This window comes from Prionailurus bengalensis, chromosome A1, assembly GCF_016509475.1.
Source record: "Prionailurus bengalensis isolate Pbe53 chromosome A1, Fcat_Pben_1.1_paternal_pri, whole genome shotgun sequence".
Lineage (NCBI taxonomy): Eukaryota > Metazoa > Chordata > Mammalia > Carnivora > Felidae > Prionailurus > Prionailurus bengalensis.
The window spans coordinates 133,243,956-133,263,205 of record NC_057343.1 but is presented as its reverse complement, the minus strand read 5'-3'; the positions used below and the strand labels follow the sequence as shown (position 1 = coordinate 133,263,205).

The following is a 19,250-nucleotide window of genomic DNA, read 5'->3' as shown; positions in this document are numbered from 1 at the left end:
TCCTTTTCTTCCCTCTAGCCACAGTAGCTCTTTGCTATATTCTGTATGCATGCTTATATATTGCCTTTGTGTTCGCCATTCCCACTGTCTGATCTGGTCTTTCATAAGATTGCTCCTTTAATTTTGTTCAGTTTCTGTCCAGATATCACCTTATTAGAGAGGATGTCCCTGACCATCTTAAGCAGTAGGTATACTTCCTTCACTTCTGATTACTCTCTGTCTTCTTACACTGCTTTATTATTTTTTCTTAACATTTAACACTACCTGATTGGTCATTTATCTGGTGAATGAATTCCTTTTGTCTAGCTCCTTCCACCAAAATGTAAGCTCCATGTAAGTTGAATGGTTGCCCCAGTGAGGCAGTAGAGCCTTGTGTTAACAATGTCAGGTCTCGAATCACAGTAGCCATATCCCAGTCATGGCCAATTATTTACTCAATGATCTTATTCTATATACTTCAATTTCCTTATCCATAAAATGAAGACAATTATGACAAAAGTCTCGTAGGGTTGTTTTGAGGTTTAAGTGGAACACACACACACATGCACACACACACACGTGTGTGTGTATATAAACTGTATATATGTATTTATATAAATGTGTGTGTCCGTATATGTGTGTGTGTGTGTGTGTGTGTGTGTGTATGAACTGTGTATTTATAGAGAGAGTAAGAGCAGTATCTGATACATGGTAGGCACTTTAGAATGGTTAGCCATTATTATAATGTTGCTCTCTTATTAGTCACCCTGAAAGGGAAATAAAGATCTGACTGCTTCTGTGGTGGCTACAAAACAAACAAACAAACAAACAAACAAACAAACAAAAAACTGCATCCCCACCACGTAGAATAGTACTTTCCTATGTGATAGGCACTCAGATCATCTTTGGTGAAAGAAAGAAAAAGTAAAGTCAGAAACAACTCTCAGAGGGTAAGGGGATTATACTATAATGGCTAAGAATCCAAGCACTGAAGTCAATTGAATGAGTTGGTTACTTAACTTTGTTCAGTCTCTGTTTCTCACCTGCAAAGTCAAGCTGATAGTAGTACTTACTTCAGAGAACTGTTAAGGTTAAATGAGATAATGAGTATAAACATCTCCCAGAGTACGTAACACAAAATCTCTGGATTTTTTTCCAGAGTCTTTCCATTCTTGAAACTAGAGATTTTGTTTACTTACCAGGCTTCTGACTCTGTTTTTCCCCAGCAACCTGAACTTCTTGTCTGGGACCTTTCAACATCCTTCTGCCCACAGTGTAGCATGATATGATTTTAGTGCTCCACCCTTTCTGGGCAGTACTCTCCAACCCCACTTCGTACACTTCTCTCTTATAAAAACTTCTTAAACATGCCCTCTTTTCTGCAGGAACCATGCTTGCTCAGTTTGCTACCACGCTGTTAATCTTCCTAGTAATGTAATTCATGCTCAGGTATTAGAGTTTGTTAATGGCATATTATGTTAGGCCTGTCAGTATTTGTACTTAATTTAGGGACTAATACACTTAAAGTAAAGCAAACAATGGTGAAAATAACATGAAGTACCTAATCCCTGTTTTTTTGTTTTTTGCATTCCTTAGCGCATTTCGTGGGTGCCTGCCAACTTCATCTATAAATTAGAGCAGTTCTGATTATGTCTTATCTTTCTTTCCAAGCATGTGGTACTTAACATGAATTTCCCTAAACACAATCATAGAGGTTTAGATTCAAAGGAACCTTAGAGATTATCTGGACCAGAGATTTCCAGCTTTTTTCTTTTTAAAACAGCAAACCCCTCTCCTCAAATGAAATGTTATGTGGAAACATACTATATAGATTAATAAAAGCACAGCCAATTGCTGAGCCCAGGAATCCAAGCCCTATAGGTCTCCCTTTGTTGTCTGGGGCAATCCCCTGAGGGCACTTTCCTGAAACCCTTAGGGCTCCCCAGAGTGCTGTTTTAAAACCACTAATTTATACCAACCCTTTCATTTTTCCAGCCAAGGAAATACACCCAGAGAGTTTGTGTTTTATCCAGTGTTACAGGATAAATTAGTTGGATTAAGAGCAGTCTTCACATGTGCCATGTTTAAGAAAACACTATTGGACCATTATGGAAGGTTTTATTTCTAATGCAGATAACTTTTTCTATCTCATTTCTTTTAATCAGCCAACTTTTATTTGGTGTTCATACTACATAGGAGATACTTTCTATGACTGTAACTGATATAAAGAATTATATCAGTGAGACACAACCCCTGCCTTCAAAAAGCAAATAGTACATTTGGGAAGATAAAATATGCAGTAGAAATGTTATACCAAATTTAAATATAGCTTCAATACTTGAAATGTAGCAAGGAAGTGTGGAATTAATTATAAAGAATGATACCAATAATAAGCTCTTTTGGAGCTCAGAAGTGGGTGCTGCTACTTCATTTGGAGTAGAGAAAGTTTTAAAAAGGAGCTGTGGTTGAGCTCTGTACTTGGCTACATAAATAGGTGTAAGGAGTATGTCATATGAACAAGAGCAAAGCTTTTGTGAATTGCAGCTCCTACATTTATCTCTATATAATGCTGGGGAGGTTCTTAACCTCTGAGCCTGTTACTTGGTCTGCAAAATGGGGATATATCGGATGTATATCAGTTAAGTACATATTAAGTGGTGTAACATAAATCTTAAAATGTCAGTAGTTTATCACAATAGAGATTAATTTTTCCCCTATATTGGTGTTTATGTTGGACAGCTTTCCATGAAGACACTCAGTGACCCAGATTGCTTCTCTTTCAGCGTCTGCCTTCTGTGGGTAGTTTTTCAGAAAGAGTAGAGAATTCTCCGGGGGAAGGTTTTCACGGGCTGGGCTTAAAAGTGGTGTATAGTATCTGCCTGTTTTCCATTGACCAAAACTTGAACAGAGCTATACCTGAACACAGAAGATGTGGTGCACAATTTGGAAAGGAAACAAGTTTTAGTGAACACAAAGAGGTCTTTGCTTCATCAAAGAGTTTTGGGGAAGATTGGAGGAAATATATGTGTCATGTTTAGTACAAGGCATGGGAGCATGTAGAAGAATTTAAATGTCCTTTTTAAAGTATAGGTAAATTTATAGAAGGTCTTGCTAGGTACAGATAATCCACTAAATTTCTATTAACATGCATTGTAACTTCTTTTCGGAGAGATATCAACTTATTTTTGACTCTTGTTAATAAATGATAATTAATATTTAAAATGATCCTTCCTGGTAAATTCTTTGTTTCTTTTTCTTTTAGCATGGTGTAATTGCCACAGAAGATGAAGAATATTTTATTGAACCATTAAAGAATACCACAGAGGATTCCAAACATTTTAGTTATGAAAATGGCCATCCTCATGTTATTTACAAAAAGTCTACCCTCCAGCAACGACATCTGTATGATCACTCTCATTGTGGGGTTTCAGGTGAGTGAGTGTGTGGTTTTTTACAAAGTCTATTGTATTGTATTGCCACTCTCTTTCTTCTGACACTATGGTAAGTGAGGTTAATAATAAGTGTAAATAGGAATTTGGGCAATTAGAATGATAATGCCCAGAATTCTTTTAAAAGATGTCACCTATCCAAATGCCATAGGATTTCACTCATATTTGGAATTCTCTCTTTCCATCTCTCTCTGCCCCTACCCCACTTGCACTCACACGCACTCTCTCTTGCTCTCTCTCTCTCAAATTAAATAAATAAACATTAAAAAAAAAATAAATAAAATTGAAGAAATGTCTTAAAAGAAAAAAAAGAAACATACAGCAGGGACATTAGTGGTCAAAAAAGGCTTCATGGAGGAAGTGACTTCTTTTTTTAAAATTTTTTTAATTTACATCCAAATTAGTTAGCATAGGGTGCAACAATGATTTCAGGAATAGATTCCTTAATGCTCCTTACCCATTTAGCCCATCCCCCCTCCCATAACCCCTCCAGTAACCCTCTGTTCTCCATATTTAAGAGTTTCTTATGTTTTGTCCCCCTCCCTATTTTTATATTATTTTTGCTTCCCTTCCCTTGTGTTCATCTGTTCTGTGTTTTAAAGTCCTCATATGAGTGAAGTCATATGATATTTGTCTTGGACTAATTTCATTTAGCATAAGCAAAATTGCATCCATGTAGTTGCAAATGGCAAAATTTCATTCGTTTTGATTGCTGAGCAATACTCCATTGTATATATATACCACATCTTTATCCATTCATCCATCAATGGACATTTGGGCTCTTTCCATATTTTGGCTATTGTTGATAATGCTGCCCTAAACATTGGGGTGCATGTGTCCCTTCCAAACAGCATACCTGTATCCCTTGGGTAGATAACTAGTAGTGCAATTGCTGGGTTGTAGGGCAGTTCTATTTTTAATTTTGGGGGGAACCTCCATACTCTTTTCCAGAGTGGCTGCACCAGTTTGCATTCCCACCAGCAGTGCAAAAGAGATCCTCTTTCTCCGCATCCTCACCAACATCTGTTGTTGCCTGAGTGGTTAATGTTAGCCATCTGACAGGTGTGAGGTGGTATATCTCATTGTGGTTTTGATTTGTATTTCCCAGATGATGAGTGATGTTGAGCATTTTTTCATGTGTCGGTTGGCCATCTGGATGTCTCCTTTGGAGAAGTGTCTTTTCATGTCTTTTGCCCATTTCTTCCCTGGATTATTTGTTTTTAGGGTGTTGAGTTTGATAAGTTCTTTATAGATTTTGGATACTAACACTTTATCTGCTGTGTCATTTGCATATATCTTCTCCCGTTTTGTTGGTTGCCTTTTAGTTTTGCTAATTGTTATCTTCACTGTACAGAAGCTTTTTATTTTGATGAGGTCCCAGTAGTTCATTTTTGCTTTTGTTTCCCTTGCCTTCGGAGACATGTTGAGTAAGAAGTTGCTGCGGCTGAGGTCAAAGAGGTTTTTGCCTGCTTTCTCCTTGAGGATTTTGATAGCTTCCTGTCTTACATTTAGGTCTTTCATCTATTTTGAGTTTATTTTTGTGTATGGTGTAAGAAAGTGGTCCAGGTTCATTCTTCTGCATGTCGCTGTCCAGTTTTCCCAGCACCACTTGCTGAATAGACTGTCTTTATTCCATTGGATATTCTTTCCTGCTTTGTCAAAGATTAGTTGGCCATACGTTTGTGGGTCCATTTCTGGGTTCTCTATTCTGTTCCATTGATCTGAGTGCCTGTTTTTGTGCCAGGAAGTGAATTCTAAGCTGGGGCCTGAGGGAGAAAGAAGGTAGCTGTGCACAAGTGGAAGAAATGTGGGTAAAGTGTTCCACATAGAGGAAATAGCATTTACAAAGTTTCTGAACCAAAAGAGAGAATGTCACATTGCAGTCATTACCAGTTCCTATGACAGGATACATATTAGAATGTGGGCTGCAGGGATAGGAGTGAATTTCACACTGGGTGAGAAGTGGCAGTGAGAGATGACACTGAAGTGACAAGGAGGGCCCAGACACAAAGGGCTTGTAAACCATGTTAAGGAGTTTGTTTATCTTAAGTGTGCTGGAAACCCATTGAAAGGTGTTAAGCAATAGGAATCACATGATCAGATTTGGGTGTTAGAAATATTATCCTGGCAGTCCTATAGAGACTGAATAAGAGAAGAGCAAGACTAGAGGTAAGGAGTTAGGAGGCTCTTTAGTCTAAAGATTAGAAAACTTAACAAAATAGAGGATATTTTGGCTTGGCATGATAGAAAGAATATGGTTTACTTTAGCTTTGGACAAACTACCCAGCCTGTCTGAGTACTTCTTTCAGCACACATTAATCACTCACATGTAATTTTGCTATCATTATTATTGAGATGACTGTTTCTAGCATTTAAAGAACTTTTGTATTAAAAAAAAGATTAGGAGTGCCTGGCTGGCTCAGTCAGTGGAGCGTGCAACTCTTGATTTCAGGGTTGTGAGTTCAAGCCCCATGCTGGGTGTAGAGATTACTTAAAATCTTAAAAAAAAAAAAAAAAAAGAAGATTAGATTTGTTCTGTGTAGTTCTAGTAGCTAAAACCAGAGGTAGAGTATTTCAGAAGCAGGTTTTAGCTTAATACAAAGAAAAGTTCACCAACAAATGATTTTAGGAAAAAATGGTATAGGTTCAACAAGTAGATTTATAGAAAATAGAATGGGTTATCTTATGAATTAGTGGGTGCGTCACTCTTTAGTTTATATCCATATGCTTCTTGGGCTCCTTCTGCTTCAAATATAAGTGCTCTTTGGAGTTCTTTCTTCAGCTGACTGTTCTCTTTTTGCATATTCTCTTCATGAGTAATCTCTGGAAGGTCCTTCTTGATGAAGAATAATTGGTACTAGAAAAAGGCGACTTAAAGTGAATCCACTTAAGACATGAAATAAAATTTCATAGGAAACAGTGAAAGAATATTCATTGAGTAATGAAACTAAATATTATGGAAATAGTTTAGTTTTTCTTAAATTTAGCAAAATTTAGGCTATAATTACAACTATATATACATTCTTGAAAAACTAGGATTAAAATATTTATTTGTTTATTGTGAAACAGTTATCTCATCACTTTTGCTGTAATATGACATCCTTCACTTCATGATCTTAAAGATCACTTTTTGCAAAAATACTTAATGATTTCATAATATTCTGAAAAATATCTTTTGACCCTTAGATATTCAAGTTATCCTCTTTTGAAGTGCCTATCTTATTATTCACTGGCCTTACTGGGGCAGATCCTTCTTTTTCTAAAGTTTAAGCACGAGTCAAATAGTGCAGCAAATCCACTGTTAGTGCCATCATAAAATTCTGCCCTTTTTGGGGAAGATTTTCTTTTTCCACAGTCTCTCCCCCTAGATTACTGTGTTATTAGTGGAAAATAAAGCAGGCCAATGAGATATTCTTGAGTAACTAAAAAATCTTGAGTGGATTACTGTGACTATTTCCTAACTTTTAATCTATTCACCAGTCATTTCTGTTACCTTTAACACCAGTCCATTTAGTTCAGACCCCTGTTATCTCTTGCCTATACCACTATAATGACTTTCTAACTGGTCTTTCTGTCTTCAGGTTTGTTGTTCTGTCTTTAGTGTGTTTTCTCTTAAATCTAGTTTAATTATACACCTTCAAACACTTCACTGGCTTCCCATGAGTGGAAAACATTATAGTAGTTCCATAGGAATATCACTAGAAAAGGTATTTTGTGTTTAATGAGTTTGAGATAGGTCTGGTGAAGAACTACTGATCTTGGGGTGCTTGGGTGGCTCAGTCAGTTAAGTGGCCAACTTTGGCTCAGGTCATGATCTTACAGCTCATGAGTTCGAGTCCCGCATCGGGCTCTGTGCTGACAGCTTGGAGCCTGGAGCTTTCTTTGGATTCTTTGATTTTGTCTCTTCCCCTACCCTACTTGTGCTGTCTCTCTCTCTCTCTCTCTTTCAAAAATAAATAAACATTAAAAAAAAATTTTTAAATAAAAAAAAAGAACTACTGATCTTAATTCTGATACTATTTTGACAGCATAATTCAAATGACATGTGCATTTATGAGTATTAATTGCCAATTAACTGGTTATTGGGAACTCAATTTTATATCAAAATATAAGTTGGAAAAACCATTTTGAAAGTGGGTATATTTGTCTCATATTCAGATATAAAGTTTCCCATTCTAATTAGATTATGCTATTAATTTTTTTAAAATTATGAAAAATACCTGTTTTTTGTAGAAAATTTAGTAAGTATGTGATAAAAAGAAAAACAAGGAAGTGAAAGTTGCTCCTTTACCATTACCCAGGTATAACTGAATGCTCCTATTATCCATTGTTACAGATATTGTTATGTCTCTGTATCTGCATGATTTACTTATGTATTTATTAGATAAATATTCATTTAGCATGTATGTGTCAGGCTAGATATTGGATATGCAACAATAAATAAAACAGGAAAAGTTTCTGCTCCCATGAAGCTTATATTCTAGTAAAGAGAGACAGTTAACTAAAAAAATCAACCAAGGAAACAAATACATAGCCAAGTACCAAGAAGTAATAGTGCTTTTAGTGAAAAATAAAGCAGGTCAGTGCATTAATTGTGAATGACTGTATGCATTTAAACATATTTTGAGATTGATGAAAAATATAAGATCTTATATTAGGTGGCAAAGAGATCCATGTGTTTGGTTTTGGGGAAAAGTTATTTATTGTATATGTTTATGGAGGAATATTTTCTTTAACATTCTATATTCTATGCAAAATTAAATTGAGCAAAGCATATGTAATGAGTATCATTTGAATATCTACAAATCTTTGTTATGAAATAAAATTAAGTCAATTGCATATCCTATATTAGACTAAAAAAGATATTAGTACAGATGATTAAACTTAACATTAAACAATTGACAATTACAGAATATAGATACTTGTTTGTAATGATCTAATCATGCTGGATTGATTTAATTTTTAAAATGAAACCAGAGGAGTGCTGAGGCCTAGGGGCACTTGTACCCCAATGTTTACAGCAGCACTTTCAATAATAGCCAAATTATGGAAAGAGCCTAAATGCCCATCAACTGACAAATGGATAAAGAAGATGTGCTGGACTTGTAGAGTCGGCTTGGGATTCTCTCTCTCTCCCTCTCTCTCTGTGGCCCTGTCCCATTTGCACATGCTCTCTATCAAAATAAATAAATAAACTTAAAAAAAAAAAGAATGTCCATTAAAGACATTATATATACATTTATCTGATGGAGTGATAAGCAAACTAACAATGTAAGTCTGAAATTTATGAAAATGATGATAACAGTAGCTACCTTATACTGAATGCTATTTAATGAGAAACAGCGTTGCTGTGTTTATTTTGCCCAATAATGTCTAATTCTTTTCATAGTACTTGAAATAAATATAAGGAGAAATTGGATGGATCAGAGAAGTGAAAATGACAAAATAATGGAAATTAAATCCTATATTTAGACATTTAGGCTGTCCATCCAGAGAAAGGGAAAACAAGGCATGATTTGAATACATGAGTGGTTTTAGGATCATGGAAGACTGAGCAAAAGAAATTGGAATTATGTTAATGCAGAAAGGATTTTGACCATTTCAGCACGATATTACTATAAACTCAGTGGCTTAAGCAATATGTTTTTATTATCTCACAGTTTCTGTGGACCACAAATTGTACATGAATGAATTATCAACTTAGCCTTAGCCAGGACCGGGTTCTCATCTGGTCTTGACTGGGGAGGAATTCCCACGTTTATTGGCAGCATTCAGTTCCTTGCTACTATAAGACTGAAAACTTTCGTTTGGGGCTGGTTGTCTGCTAGAGGCTGTCTGTAGTTCCTCGCCAGGTATAGTTCTCTAACTTGATTGCTTGCTTCCTCTAAGCCAGCAAGGGAAGGACTCTAGGAAGAAAAATGCTACAGTATTATGTAACATAATTATGTACTCATTGATATATAATCATGTACATCGCATTATCTTTGCTGTATTATACTGTTTAGAAGCAAGTCACAGGTCCCATCCACACTAAAGGGGAAGAGATCATACAAAGTGTAAACAATAAGAAGTCTTGGTGGCCACCTTGAGTCTTTCTAGAATAGGGGAATACTTATTGGTTATCTGGAAGTTATACTTTTTTTCATGTTTGTTGATTAATTTGGGGGGGGGGAGAGAGAGAAAGCGAGCATGTGTGTGATTGGGGGAAGGTCAGAAAGAGAGGGAGAGAGAGAGAATTCTAAGAGGCTCTGTGCCATCAGCATGGAGCCCAATGCAGGGCTCGAACTCACTGTGAGTGAGATCATGACCTGAGCCAAAATCAGGAGTCAGAAACTTAACCGACTGAGCCACCCAGGTGCCCCTGGAAGTTATACTTTTGATGTTTATTTCTTTTGGAGAGAGAGAGATACAGAATGCACGCTGGGGAAGGCCAGAGAGAGAGGGAGACACAAAATCTGAAGCGGGCTCCAGGCTCTGAGCTGTTAGCACAGAGCCCGATGCAGGGCTCGAACTCATGAACCTTGAGATCACGACCTGAGCCGAAGTCAGACACTTAACCAACTGAGCCACCCAGGTGCCCCCTGGAAGTTATACTTTTGAAATAAGAAATACTATGTCTCTGCCTCTCTGGACCTTTAGGAATAAAAATACTTAATTTATATGAGTTTCAAAAATATTTTACTGATACTTTTCATAGTCATTTCCATCTCTTATTGCTTAAAACTTATATCAAAGTAATTTATAAAAGGCAAAGGCTAAAGAAATTAGAAAAATAATAGAGAATACTGCCAATTTCTGTCAAGCGTATTATATAAATTAATCTGATTTTCCTCACTAAGTTTTTCAATAAGTAGAGGTTAGAAAGACTTCTTATTCAACATACAGATATGAAAGTGAAGTATGCAGAGGACCTGTACCTTTTCAAGTTTATTAAATAAAGATGAATATAAATCGGTCATGTGTTTACAGATGCCATCGTACTAAAAGGTTGCCTGTGTAGTGAAGGACCAAATGTCTAGAAAATAAAGGATTAAACTGTAATCCACAGTAAAATGTAGTTTAAAGCAAGTTATGCTGGAACCATAATCTTTCAACACTCATTCTAACACCGTTTACCTCTAGGTTTTAGAAGAGGAAAACTTTGGGTTCTCTGTCAGTGCACCCACTGTACACCACAAAATTAAATAAAAAAAAAATTCAGTCTTTTCGAATTGAGATTTCTAGGTATGCCTGTATGGCTCAGTTAATTTAAGCAACCGACTCTTTATTTCGGCTCAGGTCATGATCTCGTGGTTCATGAGATCAAGCCCTGAGTGGGGCTCTGCACTGACAATATGGAGCCTGCTTATGATTCTTTCTTTCTGTCTCGCTGCCCCTCCCTCAATTATGCTCCCTTCCCGTCTCTCAAAATAAATATATAAACCTTAAAAAAGTATTGAGATTTATAGGGCAGAATTCCTCTAATTAAGAGAGTTTAAACGTCAAAAAAATATATATTTAAAAAAAAAAAAAGGGGGCGCCTGGGTGGCTCAGTCAGTTAAGTGTCTGACTTCGGCTCAGGTCATGATCTCACGGTTGGTGAGTTCAAGCCCTGCATTGGGCTCTGTGCTGACAGCTCAGAGCCTGGAGCCTGCTTTGGATTCTTTGTCTCCCTCTCTGTCTGCTCCTGTCCTGTTCACACTCTGTCTCTGTCTCTCAAAAAGTGAATAAATGTTTTAAAAATATATATTTAAAAAAGAAAGTTTAATAAAAGCATCCTACTTTAAAATAAATATTGTGAAGGAATAGGATTTTGTGGGGAGTCTGACTGGCTCTGTTCGTAGAACATGTGACTCTTGATCTTGGGGTGGTGAGTTCAAGCCCCACATTGGGTGTAGAGATTACTTAAAGGCATAGGGGCACCTGGGTGGCTCAGTCGTTTGAGAGGCCGACTTCCACTCAGGTCATGATCTTGCAGTCTGGTCCATGAGTTCGAGCCCACGTTGGGCTCTGTGCTGACAGCTCAGAGCCTGGAGCCTGCTTTGGATTCTGTGTATCCCCCTCTCTCTGCCCCTCCACTACTTGTGCTCTGTCTCGCTCTGTCAAAAATAAATAAATGTTAAAAAAATTTTTTTAAAGGGAATAGATTTTTGCAGTGTTAATGTTCTTCATCAGAACTATTTTAGAGGGGCTGCTGGGTGGCTCAGTCAGTTGAACATAGGACTTTGGCCTAGGTCCTGATATCACTGTTCCTGAGTTCAAGCCCCATGTTGGGCTCTGTGCTGACAGCTCAGAGCCTGGACCCTGTTTCAGATTCTGTGTCTCCCTGTCTCTCTGCCCCTACCTCACTTGTGCCGTCTCTTTCTCTCAAAAAGAAAAAAAAAAAGAAAAAGTATTTGAGAGTGTTTAGAAAGTTAATGCTCTAGTTGTTTTTAGAAAAAATAACTGTATAAAGTACATATTCTATATTTAAAAGTATTATAACATAATCACTGAAATAATATGAAATGATTATTTAAAAAAAATTTTATTATGTAATTCATTGGGCTTATTTTGTTTTGTTTTTATGAGCAGCAATATGTTATTAATGTTTACTTTTTCAGATAAAATTATTGTTTTGATACTTGTAAAAGGTTTAGTTTTCTCACTGCCGCATTTCCTCATCCCTTCTCCTCACTATGAAAAGTCTTACTGCTTTAGATAGTTTATGAGAAGCATGTCTATATGAAAGATCTAAAAATAAGTAAGTTTAATTAGTGAACCTATCTGAATTAATTATTTTTATTGTAGACCTCATAAGAAGTGGCAAACCCTGGTGGCTGAATGACACATCTACTTTTCCTTCTTCACTACCAATTAATGGCACGCATATCCGCCACAGACAGAAGAGATCAGTAAGCATTGAGCGGTTTGTGGAGACATTGGTAGTGGCAGACAAAATGATGGTGGGCTACCATGGCCGCAAAGACATTGAACATTACATTTTGAGTGTGATGAATATTGTAAGTTTGATGCCTCTATATAATATTTTAACTTAATAATGTGTGGTTTTGACTAAGGTCATGGATTTTTAATGTGAATTGATGATTTAAAAAATTTACTTGTCTGAAATGAGAAAAAAAATGATATATTAATGTTTCAATTCCATAGGAAATAAATGTAAAGGTGACTTTATTGTTCATTTTCAGATAATATGACAGTTTGAATGGGTCGTACTAAATCTTGTTTAAGAGGTTTTATTTGACTTGCAATATCAGCTCACCCTCTTAATTACTATTTGTAGTTCAGTTTTAGGAGAAAATGTTTCTTGAGGTAGATTTGTATAACAAATCTTTTATGGAGGCATCTTGGGGGTAGAGTTCTAAGTGATATGAGATCAAATAATACCTTTTTATATACACAGTGGTTAAATTTATGAACAATTATTTTACCATTCTTTAAAAAAATATTAAACAATCACCCTATGATTTTTGTCTGACTTTGTGTCTTTTCTTATTTTCTGGAGGTCAGGTTGCCAAACTTTACCGTGATTCCAGCCTAGGAAACGTTGTGAATATTATAGTGGCCCGGTTAATTGTTCTTACAGAAGATCAGGTAAGAATGAGTTAGTTTAGAAATCTGAAACTCTTAACAGACAAGCTATAGAATTATGTATTACAAAATAAAATATCTTATTATTGGAAGTTCTAGGAAGTTCTAGTTGAATATGATTTTCACTCCTAAGCATTTAATATTTTAAGCAAATTTTAAATATTTTATAAGAATATACCTCTTATGTCATGTTAGAACTATATATATGTATATTAGCTATGTGTTTCAGTAGAAAGATGAGTATTGGCATGGCAGATCTTATAATAGTGGTTTTGGTTGCTGATGATCACATATATTCACATTATCATTAAAGCTGACACTAGAAAGTATGTTCAATAGTACACTAAACTCTAGGTCAGATATTACAGAAATAAAAATTGGCAAGAGATTATTCCTAGAAACCACTGCTTCTAATTATAGTCCCACTTTAGTCTTCAGAAGTTTTAACAACTGACCTTAGTAATTTGTTTGGAACATTTCTGGTATGCATGTTGTATTGCAGCCAAACTTGGAGATAAACCACCATGCAGACAAGTCCCTCGATAGCTTCTGTAAATGGCAGAAATCCATTCTCTCCCACCAAAGTGATGGAAACACCATTCCAGAAAATGGGATTGCCCACCACGATAATGCTGTTCTTATTACTAGGTATGGCTTGTTGCAAATATTTTACCTCTGATTGTTGTGTTTAATATTTTAACTATATTTGGTTCTATCTAAAGCCTCATTCAGGTAATAAGTATGTTGAAAGCAAGATGTTAATTTGTTATTCACCAGTGAGACAATATATTACCCTATTATTGTGTTTGCATCAAATGAATCAGATAAGAAAAAAGAACAGATTTAGAGTTGACTTAGAAATTTAATAAACATCTTTCCTCCTACTGATATCTATTCATAAAGCTTAACTGGAAGCTCATATATGTTTTATTAATTGAAATGCATAGTAAAACAAAGGTTAAACAGTATGAGAAGATTAAATTTTAAAAACAAAAATGAGTCATCACTCTTTTTAGAAAATATATTATAAAATATAATGTTATAAAATATATTAATTATTCTTACCTCTAAATTATTAAAAGCGAGGACATCAATAGTTGTATAATTTACTTAGATTAATTTTTTATATTAAATATAATTTATTGTCAGATTGGTTTCCATACAACACCTAGTGCTCATCCCAACAGTTGCCCTCCTCAATGCCCTGGATGAATATTTATTTAATTAAAAATATTTTAATTATGGTATAAAGAAGCAGATATATTACATTATATGTTGAATAGCTTGTTTCTCAGCAAAATTGTTATTTGATGATAACCCACTGCATTTTTATATTTCTTTCCAAGTTTAAAAACTGTGTTCAGATCCTTTTATTCCTTACTCTCCAATAAGAACTCTGTGAAGTAGATATCATGATTATTTTTCCCATGTGAATAATGAGGAAACTAGTTCAAAATACTTAAATAGCTCAAGATCACTCATTTAGCAATATAAAGGTCAGGGCTCAACCCCTGCTGATCCTATCTTCTTTGATTATACGGTGATTATACTATACTTTGATTATGGCTTTCTTAGTATGTTTATACCCTAATTACGACTGGTGAGAAGCATGCTTAAATCATTTTAAGATGAGCATGTCTTTTGACCTGCTATCAATTAAAAAAAAAAAAAGTAATAAACAAAATGGAAGCATTATTCTATCTTGGTGAAATGGAATTGCCTTTGTTATCTTGATCATTTCTTTTAATTCACAAGATAGTATTTAACATGTATTTCATCTGTACTGTGCCCATTGACTCTACATTAAATTCTATGGAGGGAGTATAAAGTTATATGGCATCAGAATCTTGAGATCTCAGAAGATAATGTGAATTTAGCTTTTTAAAAAATATACCTGTTAATTAAGTTGTAGATTTAAAGTTTCAGAGTTTATTTTTTTAACAGTTACAATGACTTTAATTGACTTCATCTACCTGGCATCATAAGCCAGAAAATTTTGTTTATGACATGCTTGCTGAATAAAAACAACATTGTATGGGTTCTATATTCATATGTGTTGACATGTCAGTCTGATAAATTCTGCAATTCCTCGGAGTCTTGTGGTCTGGAATGATTCCCAAATATATTTGAGGAGTTAAAAATATACTAAGCATTGTGCAAATATAGAAACCTTTGTGTAAAAATATATATGGATATGATTAGTGTCAATGAAATTACTACAGGAAAATGTCTGTTATATATGGTTAACAAAATGATTACAGATATTTACATTGGCTTCTGTGTTTATATTTATAAAGCCTACCTCTCCCTAAAAGGCAATGCCTAGTGGGCTCCTGGTGCTTTACATTTTTGTTATTGTATGAGCATTCAGTTTTTAACTTTTGCATCAGATGACAGTAGCTATACAAGGAGTGCACATTTATAAGTATTTGAGTAGTGAAATATGTCTGGGCAGTTAACCATCCTTTCTTTGCACTGGCTACTGCATTCAGCTGTCTGACTTGTTCCTCTGAATTGACCCACATATTTTTCTGATCCTCTGCAGAGCTCTTCCTTGTTTCTATAAGCCACTTTGAGTGCCTTTTTGATGCCTGAGGTTTGAACATGAAACTTTTGTTTTAAACTTGTCTCCTAATGGTCACACTAGCCCTAGAAGTGATCTCAGAATTTAATAGAACAGTACTTTGAAGAGTTCATATCTCATATCATTTTAGATTGGTTATGTAGTGGAGCTTAGAAAAGTGTCTCTTTGAAGCAGCATAAAATGCCTTTTGAAATTGTTATAAAGTCCCAAAGTAACTTTTAGCTTATTTAAAAGTCTACTTACATAAAAGTCTAATTATCTTTGAATTATTAGGGCCATGCAGTGACATCTAAGTGTGATGAATATAATCTCTAATATTTAGAGTTTTTTATTGGATGTTTTACCATCCTTGATTCTTCCTTATATATTTTTGGTTTGTGAAATTCAATATATCTTTAAATCATACTGTTACTCTTAGTGAAAATTATTATAAGAATTTTTATAGATGGTTTATATTAACATTTTTCATTGTTTCATGTAACTCACTTATTAACATGTTCAGGGTTGTGACTTCACTATTTATAGGTAAGATCTTGATTTATGTTTGCTTGAAATGTCAGCTCACTAGGGAGATGTATAATGTGTTTACTGAGAATTCCAGAGAAAAATTGATAGATAGGTTTATCTCCACTAGGACAAATTTTATCTTAGGGATTTGAATGTTTTAAGCAGAAAACCATTTGGAACTATAGTTACTTAGGTAATAAGAGTTACTTTTGAAAAAAATATAAAAACCCAAAAATACTATCTCCTGTTTGCAAATAATATTTTCTTTTTTTATTTGACATAAATTTAAAGCAAACTGTATTCTACAAAGCTATAAGACCACCATGACTAGACAGAAATCAATAAGTAAAATAAAAAATTTAAAATTCTGTTGTTTTATCTGGTATCAAAAATACTGTATTAACACCAAAATATGTACTTGTTTATTTTTATACATGTTCATATCTATATAATGAACATTTGTTATATACTAGCTAGCTTTATCTAATCTTTTTTTAATATTTGAAGTATAATTGACAGACAACATTGTACATATTTAAGGTGTACAATATGACTTTGTGGACCTGGATGTTCATATCTCCCCAGATATGGAAAGTTCTCAGCCATTATTTCCTTAAATAAGTTTTTGCCCCTTTCTCTGTCTTTTCTTCTTGTACTCCCATATTGCTAATATTATTTCACATCATGATGTCCCATCATTTAGGTAGGCTTTCTTCACTGCTTTTTGGCTTTTCTTTTAGTGGGTAATATTAAATGACTTGTTTGCAAGTTCACAGTTTCTTTCTTCTGCTTGATCACATCTTCTATTGTTGCTCTCTGTTGCATTTTTAAATTTCATTCATTTCATTCTTCAGCTTCAGAATTTGGTTCTTTTCTATATTTTGACCTTTCTTTTGAACCTATTATTTTATTCATATATTCTTTTCTGATATCATTGATATATATTCTTTTTTAGGTTGCTGAACTTTTTAAGAATAATTATTTTGAATTGTCAATTTGTAGATTTCCATTCCTTTGTAGTCACTTACTGTAAAATAATTGTATTCATTTGGTGGTGTCATATTTCCTTGATTTTCCATGTCTCTGTAGCTTTGTGTTGATGTCTGTGCATTTGATGGAAGAGTCACTCCTTCCAAATTTTGTGGAATGGTTTTAGTAGAGAAAGATATTTATCTGTGGGTGGGCATAAGGGTGCTGGCTGAGTTGAGTATGGCGTTTCTAGCTCTGGAGAAATTCCAGCAATGTAGTCTCTATACAGCTTTGTCAGCTGAGGTTAGCCTTGGTGAAGATTGCAGAGGTACTCAGTGGCCGAGGCTGCATTTGTCTGCAGCAGCAGTAAAGGCTACTAGGGACCACCTGATCTCATTTTCTTTCATGAGGTATGTATATCACAATGGAGGATTTCTCTTGGAGCTGGGTCCAGCTTGCAAGTACCCATATCAGTGTTGGTAGCACTGGTGTCTAATATGTGGGGGGATTTGGTAACTTTTTAAAAATAATTGAATACGAAACGTATACAACTTGGTCAAGAAATGATTAGTATTTTTTACTTGAAACTCTACAAATAGAATTTAAGAAGATAAAATAGGACTGTATGTATACACTTAAAAAGTTATGGATGTTACAAAACCTTCACATTATTCTTATTAAACTTTGTATTGAGATACTGTAAACTAATGGCTACTAAGGAATACATATCTACAATTTGACAGATTATTTAAAAAATATTTATATTTTTAAATGAAGCTAGGAAATTTCCACCAAATTTAAAGTCAAGACAATTTCTAAATTTATTTTGTGGGAAAAGCATTTAAGAAATCTATTTATACTCTGAAAATCAGTAGGAATGTAGTGACATAAAGTGTAGTATTTGCATCAATGTTGAGCAATTAACACAAACAGACAAATGGATAAATTTCCTGAATTTTTTCTGTCAAATATTAGAATCATGTTTTCCATCTTTAAGATATTAGTATATAACAATACATGTTTCAGATAGGAATTATAACCTAAATTATTTTTGGTAATGGATTTACTGAGATATAATTAATAGACCATAAGTTTGCCCACTTAAATATACAACTCAGTGGCTTTTAGTATATGTGGAGGATTGTACAACCATCACCATAATTAATTTTAGTATATTTCCTTCATTCCTGTAAGAAGTTATTCCCCATTCCCTTATCCTCCCCATCCTAGCCCCAGGCTGAGGCAACCACTAATCTAATTTTAGTCTCTATAGCTTTGCCTATTCAGGACTTTTTGTATGAATTGAATTATACAATATGTAGTCTTTTGTGACTGGCTTTTACTTTGCATAGTGTTTTCAACGTTCATCTATGTTGTGGCCCATTCCAGGACTTTATTCTTTGACTAAATTCTTGAAAATTTAAGATCAAGATGCAGATCTTTTAAGAATGCCTCTTTAAAGATCTTTAAAGAATGCTATTCTTTAAAATTATAGTTCCTTTTCAGTTTTTCATTATTGAAATGCATAGGACACATAAATACATCTCATAATACAAATGCAAAAGTGCACACCAAGTCACATAATTCAGTCTTTAATTAAAATGAATATATTTATCCTCTTAAGGGATCACGACTATTTGTTTAGTTGCTGCTGGATATTAAAGGGATTAGAATTTCCAAAGTCAACTAATGTTTTCAGATAAGAGATTGAAAATAGCTCTAAAAAATAGTTTCTTGCTAAAACTTGGTCTACAGTGTGTGGATTTAAACAAGTTTTCTCAATTTCTATAGAATGTATCTATCAGAATTACATATTGGCTTTAAGATTATATATTAAAACAGAGGAAAAGGAAATTAAATTTGGTGTATTAACACTTATTTGCTATTCATCTATGGATTTTTTTTAAGCCTTAAGGAAATGCCTGATGAATTTTTCATGGACTATCACTAAGTTTTTAAGAATTTGTGAGTTTAGGGCCACTTGGGTGGCTCAGTTGGTTGAACCTCTGACTCTTGATGTCGACTCAGGTCATGATCTCATGGTTCATGGGTTCAAGCCCCATGTTGGGTTCTGCACTGACAGCACAGAGCCTGCTTAGGATTATTTCTCTCTCTCTCTCTCTCTCTCTCTCTCTCTCTCTCTCTCTCTCAAAATAAAATAAATAAACATTAAAAGAAAAGAATTTGTGAGT

At 34.6% G+C, this 19,250-nt stretch overlaps 1 protein-coding gene across 3 annotated transcripts in view; it reads left to right on the top strand.

The window, feature by feature from the left end:
- ADAMTS6 (ADAM metallopeptidase with thrombospondin type 1 motif 6) overlaps window positions 1-19,250 on the top strand; it is a 304,055-nt gene that overhangs the window by 17,626 nt on the left and 267,179 nt on the right. For all 3 annotated transcript variants that reach the window (XR_006298916.1, XM_043591205.1, XM_043591214.1), the window contains exons 4-7: window positions 3,242-3,410; window positions 12,198-12,409; window positions 12,918-13,001; window positions 13,501-13,646. Coding sequence is in view for 2 of the 3 variants with exons in the window: in XM_043591205.1 (XP_043447140.1) it covers window positions 3,242-3,410; window positions 12,198-12,409; window positions 12,918-13,001; window positions 13,501-13,646 (611 nt within the window). In the remaining variant the exon portion in view is untranslated. The remainder of the gene's footprint in view (window positions 1-3,241; window positions 3,411-12,197; window positions 12,410-12,917; window positions 13,002-13,500; window positions 13,647-19,250) is intronic.